The sequence below is a fragment of the Xyrauchen texanus genome, chromosome 22, assembly GCF_025860055.1.
Source record: "Xyrauchen texanus isolate HMW12.3.18 chromosome 22, RBS_HiC_50CHRs, whole genome shotgun sequence".
In the NCBI taxonomy this organism is placed as follows: Eukaryota; Metazoa; Chordata; class Actinopteri; order Cypriniformes; family Catostomidae; genus Xyrauchen; species Xyrauchen texanus.
In genome coordinates this window covers 5,051,946-5,073,865 of record NC_068297.1, presented here as the reverse complement: position 1 = coordinate 5,073,865, position 21,920 = coordinate 5,051,946, and the positions used below count along the sequence as shown (strand labels likewise).

The window sequence follows — 21,920 nt, the reverse complement described above, 5'->3', positions numbered from 1 at the left end:
CAATAAAAATTAAATGTATTTACATTTGTTTTATGAATGTGCTGAACAAGTGCACTTTCTGTTCATACATTTTTTTGGAACTAAGCTTTGTGGTTTGGAATATTTTACTGTGAAAATTATTTCACGTGATTGCACTACAGTGGTCTCTTTTATTTTGTATTTTATTTAATTTTTTTACTTTCAACCGTATAATATCTGTCATCCAATCGTATCAACGCCTATTAAAATATTTAAACCTCAAAATATTCCAAATAAATCTTCAGTGGTGGAAAATAAGAAAAAAAAAATTCCTCTTCACCTCCCAGAATTGGCTGCACAAGCGTGATTGGCGGTGAAACCGCCCAATGGAATGACAGAATTACCGTAGAAGCTCCGCCCCCAGCGTTACCCAGTCGGTGAGTGAACTAGAGCGGATTAAAACTTGTCGTCAACACGCTGAATTTCAGCGCGCAGAGAAGTGGGGCAAACCCTAATTCTTTTGTATTTTGTTCCCCTTGTGGAGCCGATTATCTTTTCTACATCATAGATTTGGTAAATATGATCTTTACGCGACCATGTGGCCGTCTAATCTGTCAAATAAGAACCGAGGTTTTGTTTTAAATTCGGTTTGAATCCAAAAAGTGAAACGTGGGCAGGGTTTTGAACGTCACCCGGGAAGCGCGTGTCATTAACAAAGACTGGAAATTATCGTTAAATTAAAAAAATAAAAAACCCGCGTACGACGAGTCTCACTGGAAGATGTGATTGACTTTCAATGGACCCTTATTAATTTGACATTTCTCACTCTCTCTGTTTGTCTTTATGTGCTTGTTGTTTTTGAAAGTCTCAGAGAAAGAGATAGAGAAAGATGCCGCTTCTCCACAAGAAGCCCTTCGTGAGGCAAAAACCGCCCGCAGATCTCCAACCAGACGAAGAAGTCTTCCTGTGTAAAGTTACACATGAAATCTTCAGGAACTACGAGTAAGACATGTATTTTATTTTTTAATTCATATTTCTTCGTCTGAACTTCTTTGATGTCAACCAACAACACGATCATCCGAAACTAACAACAGAAGTGACAGCCATGGAGACCGACGGCTTGAAAGTTTGTTTTTTCCCAATTAAAACGAGTAACAACTTCTGTTTCTCCTGTTTTTGTATTTTAAATCACATTTCCTTCTAGTCCAACAGCCTTGGTGTGAAATAGTCCGGTATATAGAAAGACTCTAGAGTTTTCCCCCTCATACACCCGGCAGGTGTCAGTTAGGGCCTTTGCTAACAGAGTTGGCTGCTAGTTAGTTAGCGCAGATTAGCCAACTAAACCGCGGTTTAGGCACCAGACTAAGTTATTTAAACCTTAAATGTGTGTAATATGTTTGTTATAAAAGCTTTTATGGTGTTACATCACGGGTAGAATGTCCTCGGGAAGCCCCTGCTGTGGTGATTAAGGGGGTGTTAGTGAGGATGGGACAGATCTCATCCATACACACAGGATGTTGCAGCGAGAAACGTGGTCGCTGCTATTGTTGGTGTGTGTGGCCATTTGAGGAACAAGTTTTACCGCTTTAAAATTATTACATTTATATAATTTGTCATAAGGCTGTTATTGGAACTTGCGAAATAAGATGAGCAAGTAGTTTACCACTCAAGTCTGTTTGCTGGAAGGTACAGCACAGATTAATTATGTTGATGACATTTGTCATCAGGAGTGCTTGAATAGACTAACTGCTTTATTAAAGTCATTATTCATTAAAATTATTAGCAGGTCAATGTTCTGCATGATTAAAGCAGTCAGTTGTTGTAATTTGGCAAACAAATGAGAGTTGGTCATCATGATCTGCAATTTTCCACACCAGCCTTTTAATATAAAGAAAAATGTAACTTCCAAAACCCCAAAAAGTCCAATGGTCTTAACTTGAACATAATAATAGAGTAAAGATGCTAATGCACATTTAATGTTTATTTCTCTATGATCTAGATGGGTGGCTTTTGTTTTCATATTTCATAAATAATTTCCAGGTACAGTACTAGGGAAGCTAAATCATCAGCAGTTGTGGCATAATGTTGATAACTGAAAATGTATTTTAACTTTTCTTTAAAAGAAAAAAAAGCAAATACCTGCATTACAGTAAGGCACTTAAAATGGAAGTAAATGGGGCCAATCTGTTAATGTTAAAATACTCACTGTTTCAAAAGTATAGCCACAAGACTTGAACATTATGCGATTTGACACGATTTAAGTGTAATCAAATCACTTGCTTGCCTTTTCTGTGGGAAGGTATATCCAATTTTACAGCTTCATTGCAATAAGTATGTAGCTTTTTAATCCTGGTAATTTAGTGGTCTACCACAAAAAAATAATGATTTAAACAACTTTACAGCTCAATTAATTGTCAAGATATAACAGAAGAAATAACGTAATTGTGTTTATAAAATTATACACCTCCCGTTTCTGCCTTTTTAAACTTTCCAAAAATTGCCTGCATTCACTTCCATTGTTGGTGCCTCACTGTAACCTCAATTTTGGAGGGACAACTCAAAATTACTTTTTGTGGTAATCCACATTATGCCACAAATGTTGTCGATTGAGCTTAATTTAAACATATTAAACCTGATTTTTCCTTTAAAAGGTACAAATATATATGTTAACACTATATGGCTTATAAACTTGCATACCATAAAGTAAATTGACCTTAAGATAAATCATCAATTATTATTAATGAAAATATAAAAGACTTTGGATAGGCTACCATGTTTAGATAATGTGATAAATGTTACCCACAGTGGTTTCTATCTTATTTCCTCTCAAGTCAAAAGTTTCAACCTTTAGGTGTGTAGGAGTCAACAAGTAGATCTATTTTGGGTTGAATCACCACTCAGCTCTATGTTTTCACCAAAACATGATATGTCAAACATGAGCAGTACATGTCCACCTGTGTAAACTGTAGAAATGTCAAGCCAGTTAACATTACTCAATTCTTACAGTGAATTCTTTGAGAGGACCATTCTGTGTAACAGTCTGGTTTGGAGTTGTGCTGTGACTGGGAAACCTGGCTTGACCTACCAGGAGGCACTGGAGAGTGAGAGGAGGGCCAGACTTAATCTTCAGAACTTTCCCACTGCACTGATGTTCCCCATCCTGCACCTGACTGCACTTACACAACGCTCACGCCTGCATGAAATATGTGATGATGTGTATGCCTACGTGAAAGATCGCTTCTTTCCCGGAGAGATGGTAGATGTTGCCAGTCGCTCTGGTACCAGGTGAGATGTCAGATATTGTTGTCAAACAAACCGATCAACATGAATCGCAGTACAGGTTGTGTTTCTGTGTAAGAGGAATTTTACCAGACCTTTGCATTTTTCTTGTCTCAGTGTTGATGGGGAGATTGTAGAATCAGCCATTCATCTTTTATTGTGAAAGTTTACATGCACACCAATATGCTGATAAAATCTACCAAAAAATGTGTATTCAAAATGTCTAACAACGCAAGAAAACTAGTAGCCATGAGGGACTGTGGTTGAGGGGTGCTGTAAGGCACAACGCAAAAAACTAGTAGCCATGAGGGACTGTGGTTGAGGGGTGCTGTAAGGCACAATGCAAAGCTTTATAAGACCAGCAAAAACAATACAAGACACCAGTGTGTTGTAAATAATCGAATATATTAGTAATAATCTCAACTATCCTTTGGTAATATATTAATGTGTATAATAACACAATAGTTAGTTCCCTCTCATGGAGTTGTATCTTTTAATTCATCCCCTTTTCACTGCTGTAACATCAACACATGTAGACAAGTGATGACTTGTCCTTGTGCCATGAAAGCATATTGTTTTGCTCATCCCTTGTATATTTAGGCTATTTTACGTAGCCTTTGAATGTACACCACATCCAGTCTGATTTGTAGAGGAGGAAATATTGGTATAATATATAAAAAATAGTTGTTTTGATTGCATTCATGTTTTTTGGAAATGCGTTGACCTGTTTAGATTTTTGTTTTATTATTAATGGAGTAAAAACAAACATTCAAACAGTTGGGCTGATAAACCACAATACTGGTGAAGAGAACGTATTTGAATAAAAATTAACAATGGTCCTGTATGAAGCTTTGTTTAGAACAGGCCACTGCTTTACAGAAGAGAAACACCCAGATGTGCATTGAAATGTCTCCACCCTCTGCCTGACTCCTAGACAAAGCCTGTCTTTTGGAGCACTGCAAGTCCTTGGCAGCTCTGTATATAGTACATTATTAAGCTTTGGAAAACAAGTATGCCAACCCAGTGCAACCATGAACCTAAAGATAATAGCATATACTTCACAGTAAGCCTGATCTTGACCTGTTGAAGAAACCGGTTGAGTCAGACCTCTGTCCTGTACTGTAACTGTGGATCAGAGTCAGCCATCATGAGCTGACCTTGTTATTTGAAGATAACAGAAAGGAGTGGGAGGAGCTTCAAAGAATCACTTCTATTGGTTGGACTGTTGCAAGGAGTTGCCTCAGAGAGCATCAGAGCTTGGGTGGGGGGGGTCTTCCTGTCTCATTTGCTGGCAGCCTATCCAGTTATTCACATGGGTAACACCCAGATTGCATGATTGGTTCTGTGTTGTTAAACGAAGATCATCTCTGTTAAATTTATGAATGTCCTTGATAAGTTTTGGGAATGTTATGTTTGTTATAGGGGATCCATTTTCATTTGACACTGTACGTTTTATATTTTTGGTTGTGTAAAGCTGTGTGCACACTGTATGATTATGGTCCTTTACATTTATGATCCCAGACTGTATGATCTTGATCCCAGTGAGATCTCTAGATAGTCTGCGTTCGTCCATGTGCTTGGTCTGCAGCTACACACGTGCCTGCCTTTTGACTGTGCTAAAACAGAATCACAAAGCAGTCATAGTGTGCAAGCGTCATACATATTTGAATGGGCTCACAATAAAAAAAACTGTACGGCTGTGTTTGAGATGAAACTGCAAATGGTAAAACATCCCGTAGTCTTTATAGTTGTCTAGTTGTCTATTTTAACATTGAAAAAAAATTCACATAGCAGCTTTAAACTTTTGCAGTCAGATTTGTTCTAACACAATGTTTCCATGCTCGGCAGACAACACTGCAAGATTTTGGTGGTCATACCTCCCCATTCCAATGGAGCAGTCAATGGTCATGTCAAACATCATATAGAGGGTGACTCAATTGTCATCAGTGACAGTGATGAGGAGACCCCTGTCACCTCTCCCAAAACTTCATCAAATGGGTCAGTGTTCAGAACAGACTTCTCGAATATCTCCATGAAATGCTTCAGTGTGTCTGCTTGTGCTGAGTTTCGAAAATTGTGTTTCACCTTATGTATTGTTTCTAAAACAGGAAGAAGAAAGCCATCAATCCATCTTTTTTTAAATATAAAGTGCAGCCTGTCAACCCAGAGGGTTGCGAAGCATTAGTAGTAAAAGCTGCTCAGATTAAGTGAGTTAACAAATGTTTTTTACAAGAAATATATTCAAAACTCTTGTTACTCTAAATTGTTGATTTCCAACTCATGCTTGCCTGTTCTGTAATAATTTGGTAAAGTTAACGATACAATGATTACAGGTTTCTCCTTCTGGTGTTTTCTCTTGTAGTCGTAAAAAGAATGTTTTTAGTCGTGACCGATTGAAGCTCCTGCTTAAACAGCACTGTGAACCAATAAATGGGTCCGTCCGACTGAAGGTATGTGAACCAGTAGGCTAAGAATTTATTTATTATTATTGCTTTAATGTGGTTTACTCATTTGATAACATTAAAACACATTAATATTAATATATTTGTATGTATTTTGTAACTAATTTTAAAAGATTGAGTGAAAACTGGTTGCTCTTATTTTTTCTAGCCATCAACAGTTGCAAAATACAAGTTATCAGAACAGAGTCTTTCCCACTTCTTCCCGGATGAGCCCCCAGTTTTTGCCTTCAGTCCGGCTGGGAAGGGCAGAGGTCGCCGACCAAATGATGCCTCTCCATCAGAGGTCTGTGTTGCTGTGCTTGTGTGGTCTTTGTCCAGAAATCATTCAATTCAGAGCATGACATTCTTTATGTTAAGAGAAAAGTTGGGATATTGTAATCTAAAATTTTACTCAGTCTGGTTTACTGTAGAATTCAGGAAACCTTAACGCATTCTTTCAAAGCATGCTTAAGTTGATTTTATTCAAATATGGACTATTTTGTCTGATGTGAAGTTGTTTTACACTTTCAGATGAATTATGTTGAAGAGAAATTAAAACTGATGCAACAGAGAGAGCAGAGGATGGCTATGGGTAAGTTTTAAAATCCAAAATGCACTATACACCGAATGTTTCATTTGGACATGATGTAAATTATGTATTATTAATTTACATACATTTCTTGCTGCTTTTTTTTTTTACATGCAATATTCAGAACAATTTAAGAAAGAGAGAGATCTAATAGATGCCAAAAAGAAAGAGAAGGAGGACAAGGAGAGAAAGAGAGAGGAGATGAAGAGGATAATGGAAGAGGAGAAGCTTAGAAGAAAAGAGGAGAGGGAACGAATGAAGGTTGAGAAAGAGAGGGTTAGTTGGATGATTTGTTTTCTAATTTTCAATCTTGTATGCTTTTGCATTTGTTTATAATGATATTTAGATCTAATTTTAAATAATTTTCGTAACCATTTTTATGTAATACACATCAGGAACGAGAGAAGCTAAAGGAGGAAAAGAAAAAATATGCAGAGCGATTGAAGATATGGAACAAACCTCGAGAGGACATGGAATGTGACGACCTAAAGGTACTTATGTGCCCTGACATAGACTGTCCCACATGTGTGCATTGGTGCATATACAGTATAAACTACCACTCATAAACCCACAAGGTTTTTTTTATAAATCGTTTTTATTTTGCCTGTTCTCAGGAGCTGCCAAAACCCATGCCAGTGAAAACACGTCTTTCTTCAGAGCTGTTTGGAGATGCTTTGATGGTACTAGAGTTCCTAAATGCTTTTGGAGAGGTGTTTGACCTAAAGGACGAGTTCCCTGATGGCATAACACTGGGTTAGTGTTAGTGGGACAGTGGCTTCTTGTAAACCATATCCTTTCACCACCCCATTTTTGAATGTATCAGAATTGAATGTTGTGGTGGTGTTTGTGTTGACAGAGGTTCTGGAGGAGGCAGTGGTTGGCTGTGATCCTGAGGGGCCGTTCTGTGAGCTGCTCTTCTTTTTCCTGTCTGCTATATTCCAGGCTTTAGCTGAGGAGCAGGAAGAAGTGGCCAAGGACCAGGTGGTGGAAGCTGACACCAAAGGTTAGAGTGGTAGAGCTTACTAATGTTTTGCGTAATACAAGCGATTAGACTGCACATAGCTTGTCTTGTTCTAACTGCATTTGAGACTTGTTTACATCAGTTAAAATCTTTGAGATTTAAACCCAGAAATATGCTCTATTGATTACAGAGAGAAAATTCAGAATGTATTGGGGCTGGGCGATATGTAAATATTTTATCGATTATTGCCATAAAAATATTGTGATATACGATTATATCGTCAACCACACCGTCAACGCATTAAATACATTTGTACGAGGAGCTCGCAAACTGAATTCAGCTTTGTTGCGTTTGGTGGGTGGCAGGTATTAGTTTCACACTCTGGGCTACTGTTTAATATATTTGCTGACTTCCCAGGTCCATGGTTTTGCCATTTCCCGATATTGTCGATCATCATTTGTCAACTGAGTGTCGTAATCGGGATCTTTGTAAGATATTGTCGATATCCAATTACTTTGTCCTATCGCCCAGCCCTAGAACGTATTGTATATTACAAATATGCCTGAAATCAAATTGGTTATATTTAAATTGATATATTTTTTGCAATATTTACTTGATAATAATCTGGAAATTTCAAATAGTGGTGTGATTACCACTATTAGGATATCCAAGTTCTGTGGTACTGATCTTCGATATCCTAGTGAGCTGCATGTGTCTGACTGTGTTTTCATTCTTAGATCTGTGTGAGGCTCTGGAGGATGATGCTGACCCAACACAGTCTGCCATCAGTGCCGTGGCATCACTAGCTGCTGCCTGGCCACAGCTCCACCAAGGTCAGATAATGTTCCTTTTAAAATATATCTGTACTGATCTGATGTCCTCCGTGGTCAGGACATCCATGGAAATTAGTCTTTAATGTTTTAAATGCCTTTCCATAACAATATAGACAGTTAAAATGTATTTTGTTAATATATATTTTATGTAGTAAATTCATCCATTCAGTGAGTCTTCATGTTGTTCTTTTCTCTCTGTGTAGGCTGTAGTCTGAAGCAATTAGATCTGGACAGCTGTACCCTCTCTGAGATTCTGAGGCTGCATATACTGGCCTCAGGGGCTGACCTTTGCTCCACCAATGCCAAGTTCCGCTACCAGAAGCAGGGTGGGTTTGGCTCCACTGATGACCCCTGTGTGGAGCTGCGTCTGTTAAACCAAGGCCTGCTCAAAAAGCTCTCATCCACTTCTGTTTATGACCTGCTGCCTGGTGAGTGTGCAAACCATTGGACATAAAATTATCTTTTTAAAATATAATATGCACCTAGAGAGCCAACATGGTTTTTGTGGTCATTTATTGTAACTTTGTGTAATATTTCAGGAGAGAAGCTAAAGATCCTCCATGCTCTGTGTGGGAAGCTGCTGACTCTGGTTGCAACCCGAGACTTTATAGAAGATAACGCTGATGACCAGAGAGCTGCCAAACAGGAACTGCGAGAACTTAAAGCGGAACAGCATCGCAGAGTGAGAGAGGAAGCCGCCGAGAGGTAATGCATAGGCGCACTATCTTTCAGTTCTAAATTGATTTATTCTGGGAAATTAAAGGGTTGCATCTCCACGTTCCAGGGTTCGGAAAAGAAAGGAGGAGAAGCTGAGGGAACAAGAACAGAAATTGAAAGAAAAGCATGAAAAACTCAAAGAGGAAGCAAAAAATGAAATCTATGTGGCTGTGTAAGTTAAACCAATAATCCAATCAAACCAATTGTTAATTCCTGTGCTTTAGGAGGACACTTTATGTTTCAGTCCATGTGCTTGATTTAAAGGTGCACTCAGTAATTGTTTCCTCATTAAAATGTTTAACTTCTAAAGACATGAATTGTAACTTTGCAATATATGCATGAAATCATGGCCGCTCATTAAAATGAAGACTCCAGTCATATCAGTAACCTTATAAAAGCTGTTTTATTCTACATGGAGAGGGTCCACACATGGGGGTTGCCATGTTTGAATGAAGTGACCAGCCGAATATATCTCGCTTAGTCTCAGTAACGTTCTGTTTTTGACCCTTTCACTGATTGTTTGATTAATGTAATCATGACTGACTGTGAGTACTACATTTCTACAATGGCATCTGAAACTGAAAAATATTGATTTTAATTGATGCTGCATTCAAGCCACTAGGTGTCGCTGAAAGTCCAATATGACACAAAGACAAAAGTTACTGAGTGCACCTTTAAACTGATCTGTTGGTTTGTTGTAGAGAGGAGATGGACACAAGCACAGAGAGTCAAGAAGGACACGCTGAACACACTGAAGATGAGGAGGAGCAACCAACCACATCTAATAAAGGTACCAACTTTTTAAATTACGAGCAGAATTTAGGGTGGTGAAGAGATTGCTCAGGGATGCCAACTCACACTTTTGTGATTTGTGCAGATCCGTAGAGTTTTTTTGATTGATTGACTGATTACAGCAGTAGTGATTACAGCATGTGAGTCTTTGCTCATCAAGGAGAGACAAGGGCGGAAGAGCTACGAGTAATGTGTAAAAGTGACTAATTTTATATACGTTAAGGGGCCTCTCACATGACTCCTGTCAGCACTGCCGAATACATTGAAGTCTATGAAGTGACGCCTCTTTTAACCAAGGTGTTTTCACACACAACAAAACAACAAGAAATATTTAAACTGTCAATTTGTGAAGAGATATTGAATCTCATAATTTCTTTTAATTAAAATTACCTTATCATTTCAGAGTATCCAGATACTGTAGTTATTAACTAATTTAAATTCACCAAGAAAATTCTGAGACCTCAAGATAGACAAGTCCTGTAATTCGTTTAGGAAATCGAAGCAAGTGGCAGTTTTGTTTTTATCTCCCTTTGTATCTCGCGCTCTCTCTCATTTTCTTGCAAATACAGGTTTTCAATGTTTATTGCACACATCTCCCACTTTATTGCATGGCAAACTCGTAAAATCGTCCCTCCGTGAATGTTTCTGTGACACTTGTCATGTGGAGGGTAAAGCGATGCTTGATGTTGCCATTGAACAGAGCTTTGATGACTCAACTCATGTGCAATAAAGAAAGTACATTATTGAAACTCATAAATATTATTACTAGGCCATCTTTGTTGTTGTCTGATAAAAGTCATGATCTGCAGTTTGAATCTGTTGGACAATGAGATCGTAGATCAGCTTTGTTCTCATAATTCTTAAACATTTGACTGAAGTCAGTAGATTTTTAGTCATGCAAGATTTAATAAAGAAAAGGGTAAGGATTTTATTAAAACTCACTGTTATTGTTGTTGTCTTTTGGATGAAATCCTGTTTAAACTGAATGAAAACTAGATCTGCTTTGTTCTTTCAATGTTAAACACTATTAAGTCTCTTGGCAGATTTCGGTCATGAACTACTCAAAATGATTCAATGACTCCTAGTGATATCTCCAGAAGGTGTCACTGAACTAATCGGTTTATACAATTTAACAAATTTGTGACACAGAAGTAAACTTCACTATTATACCCTTTATTTTTGCAGCTAATTCTGCACAATTGTGCAATTAATTTGCTATACTTCTATACTACTTTCATCTTTTCAAATACCTGACGATGATCTTATGACCGAAACGTTGTATTTTTTTAAAATTGTTTATTCACAAGAAATGGCAGTGGGTGAGATTTTGTTTCTTTTCTATACTTGAATCATTAAAATGACTAGAATTGACTTTTATCTTATTATTTTTTATATATATATATATATATATATATATATATATATATCCCCATAAAAAGGTTTGTGGACCAGTGATTATCTCACTTTTTCACCCCTCATGAGTTTGCATCCTGAATACTGTAAGCTATACATAGGCTTATTTCCTCCAAAAGTGTTAACGCCATGTGGCTCTGTGGTGCTATCAAAACATTGTCCTGTCTGTTTGAGAATCATTACACACCAACATTGGCTCAACCAATGGCATGAGTTTGAGGCGGAGCTGTTTGTCTGGCCTTTGACAGATGGGTGGGAGTCTTTAGCAAACCTGTCTTGTTCATTTTGCCATTTCAGTTTGGTGGTGTATATATTACACTTTAAAAAAAAATTTCATTTTGTTTTATTTTTGTATGATATTGTACTACTAATTAGCACATTAACTAATGTTCCATTTTATTTTCCAGTAAAGAAAATGAAAAGCTCCCCTAAAGAGAAGCAGGAAAATGAGGTTGAAGTGAGAGACAGTTTTAGTCCAGAGGAGTTACAGCAACAGCAGCTCAAAGAGAAAGAACTTATGGAACGGATTCATACATCAATGACCTGCACTTACATCCTGCCTCTTGGCCGAGACCGGCTCTATCGCCGCTACTGGCTGTTCCCTTCCGCTGGAGTGCTGTTCGTTGAAGATGACTTCTTTGGTTTGACAGAGGACATGCTAGAGCCCCATCCAACCCCTGAACCAAAAATAGAGGATCCCTCCTCTGCCGAGAGCCCCGTGAAGACCGACAACACCACTGAAGAGCCAGTGCTGGTCCAGAGCACCTCGCCCCTAGTTAACCGGCCCAATCAGTGGTTCTTCTACAGCACACCTGAGGAGGTGGAACAGCTCATAGAAGCTCTGAACCAACGTGGACACAGAGAAAGTGCCCTCAAAGAGGCTCTGCTGCAGGAGAAGGACAGAATCATTCAACTGCTGGATGGCAGTGCTGCTCAACGTTACCACCAATCAGGTACTGAGAGATTCACTTAGCTGTATTGCAACCTAGGCTAGCTGTAATACTACACACACTTATGTGTCTTTCAGTGGCTTTTTGACCACTGAAATTGACTCCCAGAATTTATGCATGGGTGGTGGTAGTATCTGAACAACATTGTAAAATAAAAATTGTGATTGTCATTTGCCAACTAAATGGGCTTCTAAATACAAATTCATATTTGAAATCAGGTGCTTTCAAGTAATTACAGTTTGTAGCCCTGCATACAGTGATTTTATCTTAAAAGAATGTTATAGATAATTATTATGGAATTTGTACTCATTATTGTGTATTTATTGTACAGAAAAACCACTGCCTGATGCTAAAGGCAATACTGTAAAATCTAAGGGTGGTCCATCTCGAACAGAAAGCACTGTACCTGCTGAGCACTTCATGGAGAATCGTCTCAAAGATTTACTACTGGATATTGAGGACCGCATCTATCAGGGAACTCTGGGGGCAATTAAAGTATGTTGGTTTGCCCACTTCTTTATGTATTTTCTATTATATTCTTTTAAGTAAATGTATTCTGCAGTGCATGGTTCCTTGATTTTAATAAAAAACAAATGGTGTAGTTAATGGGTTTATTTAACTTTGTTGAAAGCAGAATACCTAAATTGGCATCATTAGATGATGGATTTTCTTAATTTGCTTTGACTTTTTATATTATTATTAATGGGTATTTTTGTAATTATTTTTAAATAAAAGTTTACTTTGTTTTTGTCCCTGCAAAGGTGATGGAAAGAAGTTCATGGAGAGCAGTATTGGAAAGTGGGAACTACGAACAACTAAGCCCAGAGTCTAAAGAGAATGGGTTGATCAACAGAGTAGAGGAGGCAATGGAAATAGATGAGAACCACATCAAAGTCAAAGACAGGTAAAGAAATTATTAGCAGAGGTGGTGAATGGGAATGAGAAATCACTCACATGAGATCCACAGCTCAACATCATTTGTACCTTGTGTATAAGGAAACTTATTGTCTCTTTTGTTTAGGCTGCAAGAGCTAAAGACAGAGAGTCAGAGTGCCACGTCCACTAATGTGAGCACACCTCAGCCTGTCAACAACACTGTCCACTACTTGGCAAAAGCCCTGGCTCAGATTGAGCAGGGCATAGAGCGCAAGTTCCTGAAAGCTCCACTTGGTAAGATCTGCAGAAATACATGACTAATGTTTCTTCTGTGGCTTCTTGGTTGTTTTTATTCATTCATTTTTTTTTTTTTTTTTTTTTTAATTCTTAAGTCTGTTTGAATGGTTGTTGTGTTTGTACAAACTGGAGGATGTTTATCAGTTCGGGCAGTAGAAACTGAATATTTGTTTTATAGCTCAACTGGCAGAGAATGTCACTTGCAATGTCAGCAAGGAAGCAAGATCATGCGTTAAAGTTTAATCCTTGAATGCACTGCAAGTCGCTTTGGATAAAAGCTCAGCCAAACGCACAAATGTAAATAAACCTTTTATTTTATCCAGGTGATGATGATACCAAAAAAGACCAAAAGATGAAGAAAAAGGATAAGAAGAAAGATGATGACCAGTCCAGTGAAAAAGATGGTATGATTTGTTGTAAATAATTTATCAATTCATGAGTTAAATTTACCAGCTTAAATGCATTTACCATTCTTCTTAAAGTCTTTTGTCTTAAGATGTAACATTGGTTTAATTGGCTGGCACTAAGCCTGTTTTCCTCCATGTTGTCTTCAGATGGCAGTGAGAGTGGGCGGCAGGTGAAGACTGTGCAGGAGCGCTGGCGTGAGTCTCTGTTGAGTTGCTCCAGCCTGTCACAGGTTTTCTTACATCTGTCCACATTGGACCGCAGTGTAGCCTGGTCCAAATCCATCCTCAATGCCCGCTGTAAGGTGTGCCGCAAGAAGGGAGATGCTGAGAATATGCTCTTGTGTGATGCCTGTGAGAGAGGCTACCATATTCACTGTGTACGGCCAAAATTGAAGGTATTCGCGGGACACTTTATGAAATTAGAATATATTTATGTAATATGGCCATTCACCTTTCCACAGCATTGTTTGCATATCTAAACATTTGTTTGTGTGTTCTTGCTTTTTGGCACTTCACAAAGGCTGTTGCATTGGTCACCTTTTGCCAGTTTAACGTTTTTAAACTTCTGACAGAAAATGTAATGATCATTTACAGACCGTTCCGAGTGAAGACTGGTTTTGCCCAGAGTGTCGACCCAAACAGCGCTCCCACAGAATCAACTCCCGTCAGCGCTCCTCCATTGACTCTGAGGATGAATTGGAGGAAGAGGAAGAGTCTGAAGAAGTTGAGGAAGAGCAATCAGAGAAGGAAGAAGAGTCAGAGGAAGAACAGTCCATGGAGGAAGAGAAGGAAAGGTTGGTTCCCCCCAATTTTCATGCAAGTTTATTTTCTAACTGGGAATGTACATTTTCAATCGTCTTGGAAATTAACGATCAATTAATTGATTTATATTTAACGTTCATGGAGGACTCTAAATAATATGTCCATGCAGCCTATTGTTTAAATGCAATTTACATTTATGTACTTAAGGAATGCAAGTAATGACATTTTCCTCTTAAAATATTCTTAGTTCAGTGTATGTGAATACATTTAGGCTGTTTATTATGAATTTTTGAATTGTTTAATTACTGTTAATGAATTAGGCTACTGTTAAAAACAACTTGTAATCAAGATGCCGTATATCACCTAAGCAAATTTGAGTTCATATAAATAATATTAAAACTCCTTGTTGTGGCTCGTGAGATTTATAATTTTTTATTTTTTTAAATTAGGTAAAATCATAACATGCTGCGTAAACATAGTACTTAACATACCGTTTCTAAGGTGACGATGGTGAGATGTCAGCTGAATGTTCTTTCGTTCTTTTCTGGTGATCATTGTAGGTTGGGATGAAACAAGGAGATCAACAGTGCTTGTTGTCATACTTTAACACACTATTACGGTGTGCAGAAAACATAAATGTTAATTTAAACAGAAACGCTCCAACACTGTTTACATCGAGCCTTCTGTGAACTGGGTAATGACATGCAGCCCGCAAGTGCCCTCTAGCTGTGGGTGACTGTATAGACACAGATATGATGTCTGCTGGCTTGTTTTCAGAACCCATTTACCTTTTAAATTAATTGATCAACGATCTGTAAGCTTAATCATTCAAATTATTAATGAAAGTTGATTGATTTTTGATCAATCATTAACATCCCTATTCCTCACCCTTGTATTGTTACAAATCCATAGGACTGACTTTCTTCCATGGAATGCAAAAACAATTTGATTCAGAATGTCAGTAACCGTTGACTTTCATTGTATGGGGACAAAGATGCAATGAAAACAAAATGGTAACTGAGGCTAACATTCTACCCAACATTTCTATTCGTTTTCCATGGAAGAAAGTCATGTGTATTTGGAACAACTTGAGGGTAAGTAAATGTGAACAGGTTGAACTATCCCTTTAAGACTACATTTATTTTCTTGATTTTTTTTTATTATACATTCTCTCCTCAGTGTTTCGAAGAAGGCTGCTGTCAAGCTTCCTCTCCAGAGCAAAAAAGGAGGCAAATCAAAACAAGCAGAATCAAGTCATTCCACACCTCGCTCCCAGCAGAGCACACCCAAACAGAGCCAATCAACTAATAAAGGAGGCTCTAAAAACTCAGGGAAGAAACCCACCCCAGTGTCCAATGGCAAACCTCCTGCCCGGGCAGGCAGCCGCTCCAGTGCTCGTCTTAGTCTTGAGGTGCTCACTACTAATGACACAACAGCCAAATCCAGCAACCAATCCAGTCCTGCTGCACCGAATACAGACACCAGGAAGAGACCAATTACTGGTAAGGATTTGTCGATTGTGCAGTCAGTTTTTTTTTTGTTGTTTTTTTTTTTTTGCCATACCAAATAGTTCTGGCTCTAAAATCGGATTGGATGAGCAATGTTCAAGGCCTTCGTAAAATAGATACAGTACATGCACGATTGTGACCACACAACAGTTCTATGTCTAATATTCTATGTTCCAAACCCTAAACAGGGTGACTTTGCATGGGTAAGCACCACTAACGTTACTGGTAGTGGTGAGGAGCGGAGGCTGTGGATGAAAATGCGCTGTTATAGGGTGTTATAACAACTACAGTGGCTTAAAAACGACTGGAAAATGATTGTCACAACAATAAGCCCCCCACAAAAGCTGCCAATGTTGAAACATTTAGAATCGAACCAAACGTAATAAGCAGTGGTTGCATTAAACTAAATCTGTCACTTGCCTATTTTTTTTAAAACATTGACAGATAATTCCAAATGTCCATCATTTTGGAAGATAACAAAGATGGAAAAACATTTAAACCAAGCTCCTTGTTTTTATTAATCATCTTTACAAGGTTCATGTCATGAGTGTATGTGAATGAGGTAGAGTCAGAGTTGTTGTCGGCATAGTGCGTGTGAAGGCGGCACTTGTTAATAGAGGTCGGCCGATTTTTAGCATTTTTTACATAATTGGCATCGGCCAATATCCAAGTATATCAAGCCGATTATTAGGCAGGCGCATCTGTGGGCAGCCTAGTGTTGTTGTGGAACACATGTTCGACGCACGCAGCCCCTAGAGTCATTTTCCAGCAGAGTGAGCAGACCTCATCCAGTGCCTAAGGAAGGAGCTAAGTTCCTTGGAGAATACAGTAAGGATTAAATTTGTATAACATGTGGTGCAGCGGTTAGCACTGTCGCCTCACAGCAAGAAGGTCATGGGTTCAAACCCTGGTTGCCCCGGCCTTTCTGTGTGGAGTTTGCATGTTCTCCCCGTGTCTGCGTGGGTTCTCTCCGGGTACTCCGGCTTCCTCCCACCATCCAAAAGACATGCAGGCTAGGTTAATTGGTGTCTCCAAAAAAATTGCCCTAGGTGTGGATGTGGATGTGGAGGTGAGTGTGAGTGTATGTCTGTCTATGTGTGGCCCTGCGATGGACTGGCGACCTGTCCAGGGTGTCCCCCGCCTTTCGCCCAATGTTAGCTGGGATAGGCTCCAGCCCCCCGCGACCCTGTACACAGGATAAGCGGTTGACGATGGATGGATGGATGGATGGATATTTTACTGCCAACTTCGAGAAAAAACGCGATAGGCGACATGACGTTCGGCTACTTTGGATATTGATAGCGTAGCTGAAGTTGCATTATCACAGCAGAAGGGTTGCTATCATGTCACAATAAGCAAGCAAGAATTTTGCAATTACAGACAGTGAATCTGAGACTTTTATTTGTTCTGTTTGTGTGTCTTATATTTGAGAGGGTTGTCACTCAATGCAGAGAAATAAGTAATAAAAAATATACCAACGCACTATATGCTATTGAAGGACTGGCTTTGGTAAGCTCGGACGTTATCGCTTCTGCTGTCAGTACTGGAGAAATTAAGAAAATACATTTATTATTGCTATAAAGAGAAAGTAATTTTATCTCGCCAGCCATTTCTATGTGTAATAATTCTATGAAACCATTCGTCTGTGATGCAATTGAGCTATTCGCAGTCAGAGAGAGAGAGAGATCTCGTGCACGGCGAGCACAACACAGCCCTGCTAAATGAGTGACAGAACTAAACATTCAAACGTAGCCTGGTTTAGATCTGTGATATTAGTCTGATTTTATTTTATATTTCGCCTTCCAAAGATTATAAAAAGAATATACATAAGCCGCATTCTGTCTAGCACAACTTCCTTCCCTTCACAGCGGTGCACTGACATTTCTCCCTAAAACTCAAACTTAACGTCAGAATCAGCACGATCGGTGATTGTTGTAAAATGCAGTCTAGCTACTGTTGCTAAATTGCGGGACGCGTTTAATAATAAAAAGGGCGCAAGAGATACCGTTCCCAAGGCGGCGCGCTCCGAAACACACCGCAACGAGACAAGCAAAGTATAGGCTATTTTGGGTTTCATGTGCGCGTCTAAACGATCAACTATACACAAAAGTATGTCTAAACGACCGGCTTGGAGAATTCACTTAAACACAGTTTATGTCTTAAATGGACGTAGTTATGGAAATAGTTGGGAGAAAATATGCTGCATCAGGAGTCTATTAGATCTGAACTCGGTCTTAAAGGGGAAGCTGTCTAATAATGAACATGCTGACGATTGAGCCATTACTGCGAATCAAACAACAAAAGGCAAAGAGAAAATCACTTGCAGCTCTTGAATGAATAACTTCTGCATTAATAAGCATTAATCTATCTATGATAAACTATGCAGTGTTATTTTACAATTGATTACTAGATTATTAGATTTCTTTTTAGACCACACCTGAACAGTAATGTTAGTAGACCTTCCTGAAATTAAATCACTGTGCCTATATAACGTTTATCTTTGTTTAATATATATATATATATATATATATATATATATATATATATATATATATATATATATTATAACAAAAAGAACCGTTAAGAATACAGTTGAAGTACCGGATCGATAAGCAGTATCGGTAAGATAGTAATACCATTAAAACCTTAACGATACCCATCCCTAGTTATGCCTGTGCTTCTCTTGGATGCTCTGAATATTGGATTACGTGTCTGGATTGCCCCTTAATTAAAGCTGCATTTGGATCTCAACCTTCGTGTCTCGGAGCAGTTCGTAACACCTGCTTTGTTTATTTAATATATTTGTTATACATTATTTATACAATATGTTTTTACATTATACATTTTTTATTTAAGTGTCAAGTGTTCAATAAATGTATTTGTTGAGAAATTTATCTAAAGTAATTATTTGTGTTACATTTTATCTTTCAAATAAAAGGTTCAAATAAGAGGTTAAAAACAAGCACATATCGGCCAAAATAAATCGGCTGCATTAATCGGCCATCGGCCGACCCGGATTTCAAAAGATCGGCATCGGCCTGAAAAAACCAATATCGGTCAACCTCTACTTGTTAATGCAGAAATAATGCTCTAAATCGGAAGATTTATAAATGGAAACTATGATGAACATACACCCTATTTATCACGGACATGTCCTCTATTTCGAACCTTTTAATAAAGTATCCGGTCGGATTTCTAGATTCCCTAATTCTCTGTAATTTGGCTGTTTTCATATTGAAGTGCTCAATTAGAAACGTAATTAAATCTATAGAGCATCATATTTGTAGAATATCTCTCTCTCTCTCTCTTTCTGTATGTCTGTGTGTCTCTCTCCCTTGCATGCAGTGAGCGCTAGAGTCCTGTAACTTTACCATGCAAATGTGTATGTGATTGTTTTCTAATCTATTCGGATTGCTATATGCAGACATTAGTGAGAAAGTGATTTACATTAAGTAAACACGGACTGTTCTGCCGTTTTTGACTGTTGTTAGTGATATTATAGTGCTTGGTAATGGGAATAAGTTGTGAAGCCGAAGTCTGTTGCATATGAATTGGAAGAATGCGCTAAGCATAATGGGTTTGCTGCCTGTGGAAAGAGGTGGATAGTTGACGACTTTTATTACTTATAAATTTATTTAACAGTTGCTTCTAATAAAAGTAGTTTATAAACCATTTATAACCAGTATAAAAGCAGTAAGCCACTAGAAGCCATGCTTTACAGTGATATTAAGGCTATGCCTTAATTTAATTTTATGTAGCTGTGGCTTGGGGGGTGTGGTCATGTGTCAGTCTGCAGGAGGGAGAGAGCAGTAAGGCTCTGTTTGATGTAGCTTTCTTGTCTCTCCTTCTCTGAAGCTCTAGCATGCCTTTTTAAGTCTCCCTCCACCATCACTATAATGAGAGACAGGCGTTAGAGATAATTATGGACCAGGTGACGAGCCTTACTGCTCTCTCGCCCGCAGACCGACCCATGACCATGCCATCCATGCCACAGTAGCCAAGCATTCTTGTTCACTTCCAATGTACTCTGGTTTGTCACTGTTTGTCCAGCAGAGGTCTCCCCAAAAGTCAAGATTATCTTGGCCCCAACCACTTCTCTGTCCAACCGTCGAAGCTCAGGGAGAAACTTGGGTGTCCATGAGCTGTCAGCTTGTGAGCTGCTCACTGTGGACCTGGTCAGACATGAAGACAGCTGGCCATTCAAGAAACTGGTGTCCAGAACTCAGGTAGTACATATAGCAGTTAAGAGCTGTTCTCACTTGTATGCCTCTGTAACTGTCCTGTACACTTTCAACAACTCTTGGTCAGTTTATTTCCAGCTGTACTCTTAAATAATCCCTGCAAATGGTATTATTTGTGATGTTCCACTGTACTTATGTTTATTCACTCCAAGTCGATTGGTCATGTTGTATATTTTTATTGTAAATATTTTCAGGTGCCTGATTACTATGACATCATCAAGAAACCCATTGCCTTGAGTACAATCCGGGAAAAGGTCAACAACTGTGAATATCAAACAGCTGGTGCGTTAACAATTTTTGTTGTGGAAAGAATGTCCAAGTGTAACACAATACTTCAAATCAACTTTTAAATCTGGAATGTATCCAACCCACCCTTACCACGAGTTAACACTAACCGTAATTTCTTGATTTATTTCTAATCTTACAGCGGAATTCGTTGAAGATGTGGAGCTAATGTTTTCCAACTGTTTGGAGTACAATCCATGCAGTACCAACGAAGCAAAAGCTGGTCTACGGCTGCAGGCCTTCTTCCACACTGAACTTCAAAAACTCGGCCTGGCTGACCGCATGACCCCTCCACAGAAACGAGCACGGATGTAAATGAAATTTCCACACAACCCCACCAACTGGGTGAGGCTGAAGGCCGGTTCATAATCCACTGTCTAATTATGTTGTTCCGTGGCATTTGTGGAATGTTAATGAACATTGCTGTGTGCTGTCACAATAAAAATTCTACCTAGCCCTTGTTCATGAGAAAATGTATGTGCAGAGTGCAAACGAAATGTCACTCTTGACAAGTGGCATTTATCATTACAGCCAGTGACCGGAGTATAAATCAGCCTTTATTCCCACTAGTATGAAATCTTTGTATCCTAATGTGTTTTTTCTTCCCAAGAAAAAGCTGTGCTGTGAAAAGTGTTTGCACTGTGTTTTCTGAAATGTCCCGTTTCATTCAAGTTAACTCAGGACCAGTATCATTGTGTGTTTGTGTTTCTCAAAACGGTGCATCTGTAATTTGTACCTGAATTTCTAGACTATTTTGTATACATTCTTACAGACTTGAGTCTCTGTTGAAATGAAAAATTAAGTCTTGCAGCTCAAAGGAACAAACAGAATTTCTGTTTTGTAGTTGTGAATAGTTCTTGTAAAAATAAACTCAGGTCCCTATAGCTTGCTCATACACTACATAGGAACCAAAACCATCCCCCCTTGTAATATTTTCATTTTCAGTTGTGTACTGGTTATTTATTTAGATTTGGGTATAATTTGCTTGCTTTATTTATAAGATTGTTTTTATAGGTTCTGTTTGTCCATTTCCCCCCTTATTTTGTTAAAGAAACTTTAGTTAGTTCCAAAGAGCAGAAAGCTGGGTGAATTACAATTGTATTCTCCCAGACCTTAAAGATTAATTTTACCTGCTGTGTACATGGTTTTGAAGTTTTCTGTATGTAAAATAAATTGTTCATATTTGGCTTGAATGGTGGTTTTCTACATAGATACCTAGCATATATAGTACATTGCAATTTTAGACTAGCGAAGCACGGCAAGTAAACTGGAGTGCAGCATTGCATCTGACGTTTTGTAGACACCTCAGTTAGCTGCACTTGAAAACATTGTCCAACAAGAAGTAAACCCTGCCTATTACCATTTATCTTAAAGGCATTGTTCACCCAAAAATGACAATTGTCATTTACTCGCCCTCATACCATCCCAAATGTGTAGACTTTCTTCTGCAGAATGCAAATTAAGATTTGTAGAAGAATATTTCAGCTCTGTTGGTCCATACAATGCAAGTGAATGGGTGCCAAAGTGTTTACACTCCAAAAAGCATGTAAAGGCATCATAAAAAGTAATCCATACGACTCCAACGTTGTAATCCATATCGTAAGATGTGTT

At 38.4% G+C, this 21,920-nt stretch overlaps 1 protein-coding gene across 2 annotated transcripts; it reads left to right on the top strand.

Annotated features, from left to right (window-relative positions):
- The first annotated feature begins 408 nt into the window (after positions 1-408).
- On the top strand, positions 409-21,490 carry LOC127662929 (bromodomain adjacent to zinc finger domain protein 1A-like). Of its 2 annotated transcripts, none has more exons than XM_052154334.1 (28): positions 409-531; positions 824-960; positions 2,965-3,243; positions 5,086-5,235; positions 5,346-5,444; positions 5,600-5,687; positions 5,848-5,982; positions 6,210-6,270; positions 6,392-6,543; positions 6,663-6,758; positions 6,882-7,020; positions 7,124-7,270; positions 7,966-8,061; positions 8,265-8,489; positions 8,601-8,766; positions 8,846-8,950; positions 9,480-9,568; positions 11,391-11,936; positions 12,265-12,428; positions 12,695-12,837; positions 12,955-13,103; positions 13,430-13,510; positions 13,661-13,908; positions 14,108-14,307; positions 15,455-15,777; positions 19,837-20,009; positions 20,219-20,306; positions 20,452-21,490. In XM_052154334.1, the coding sequence occupies exons 2-28, from the start codon at positions 848-850 to the stop codon at positions 20,622-20,624; spliced, it is 4,428 nt and encodes a 1,475-aa protein (XP_052010294.1). In that variant the 5' UTR covers positions 409-531; positions 824-847; the 3' UTR covers positions 20,625-21,490. The 2 variants fall into 2 exon arrangements, with proteins under 2 accessions (XP_052010294.1, XP_052010293.1); XM_052154333.1 differs by having other exon boundaries at positions 19,834-20,009.
- Positions 21,491-21,920: the final 430 nt, after the last annotated feature.

Excerpts from the sequence above, each read along its gene's own strand:
- LOC127662929 (XM_052154333.1), top strand. The coding sequence starts at position 848 with ATGCCGCTTCTCCACAAGAAGCCCTTCGTGAGGCAAAAACCGCCCGCA. Across the intron at positions 5,445-5,599 it reads GTAAAAGCTGCTCAGATTAA|TCGTAAAAAGAATGTTTTTA; the intron begins GTGAGTTAACAA and ends TTTCTCTTGTAG. Across the intron at positions 13,511-13,660 it reads CCAGTCCAGTGAAAAAGATG|ATGGCAGTGAGAGTGGGCGG; the intron begins GTATGATTTGTT and ends TGTTGTCTTCAG.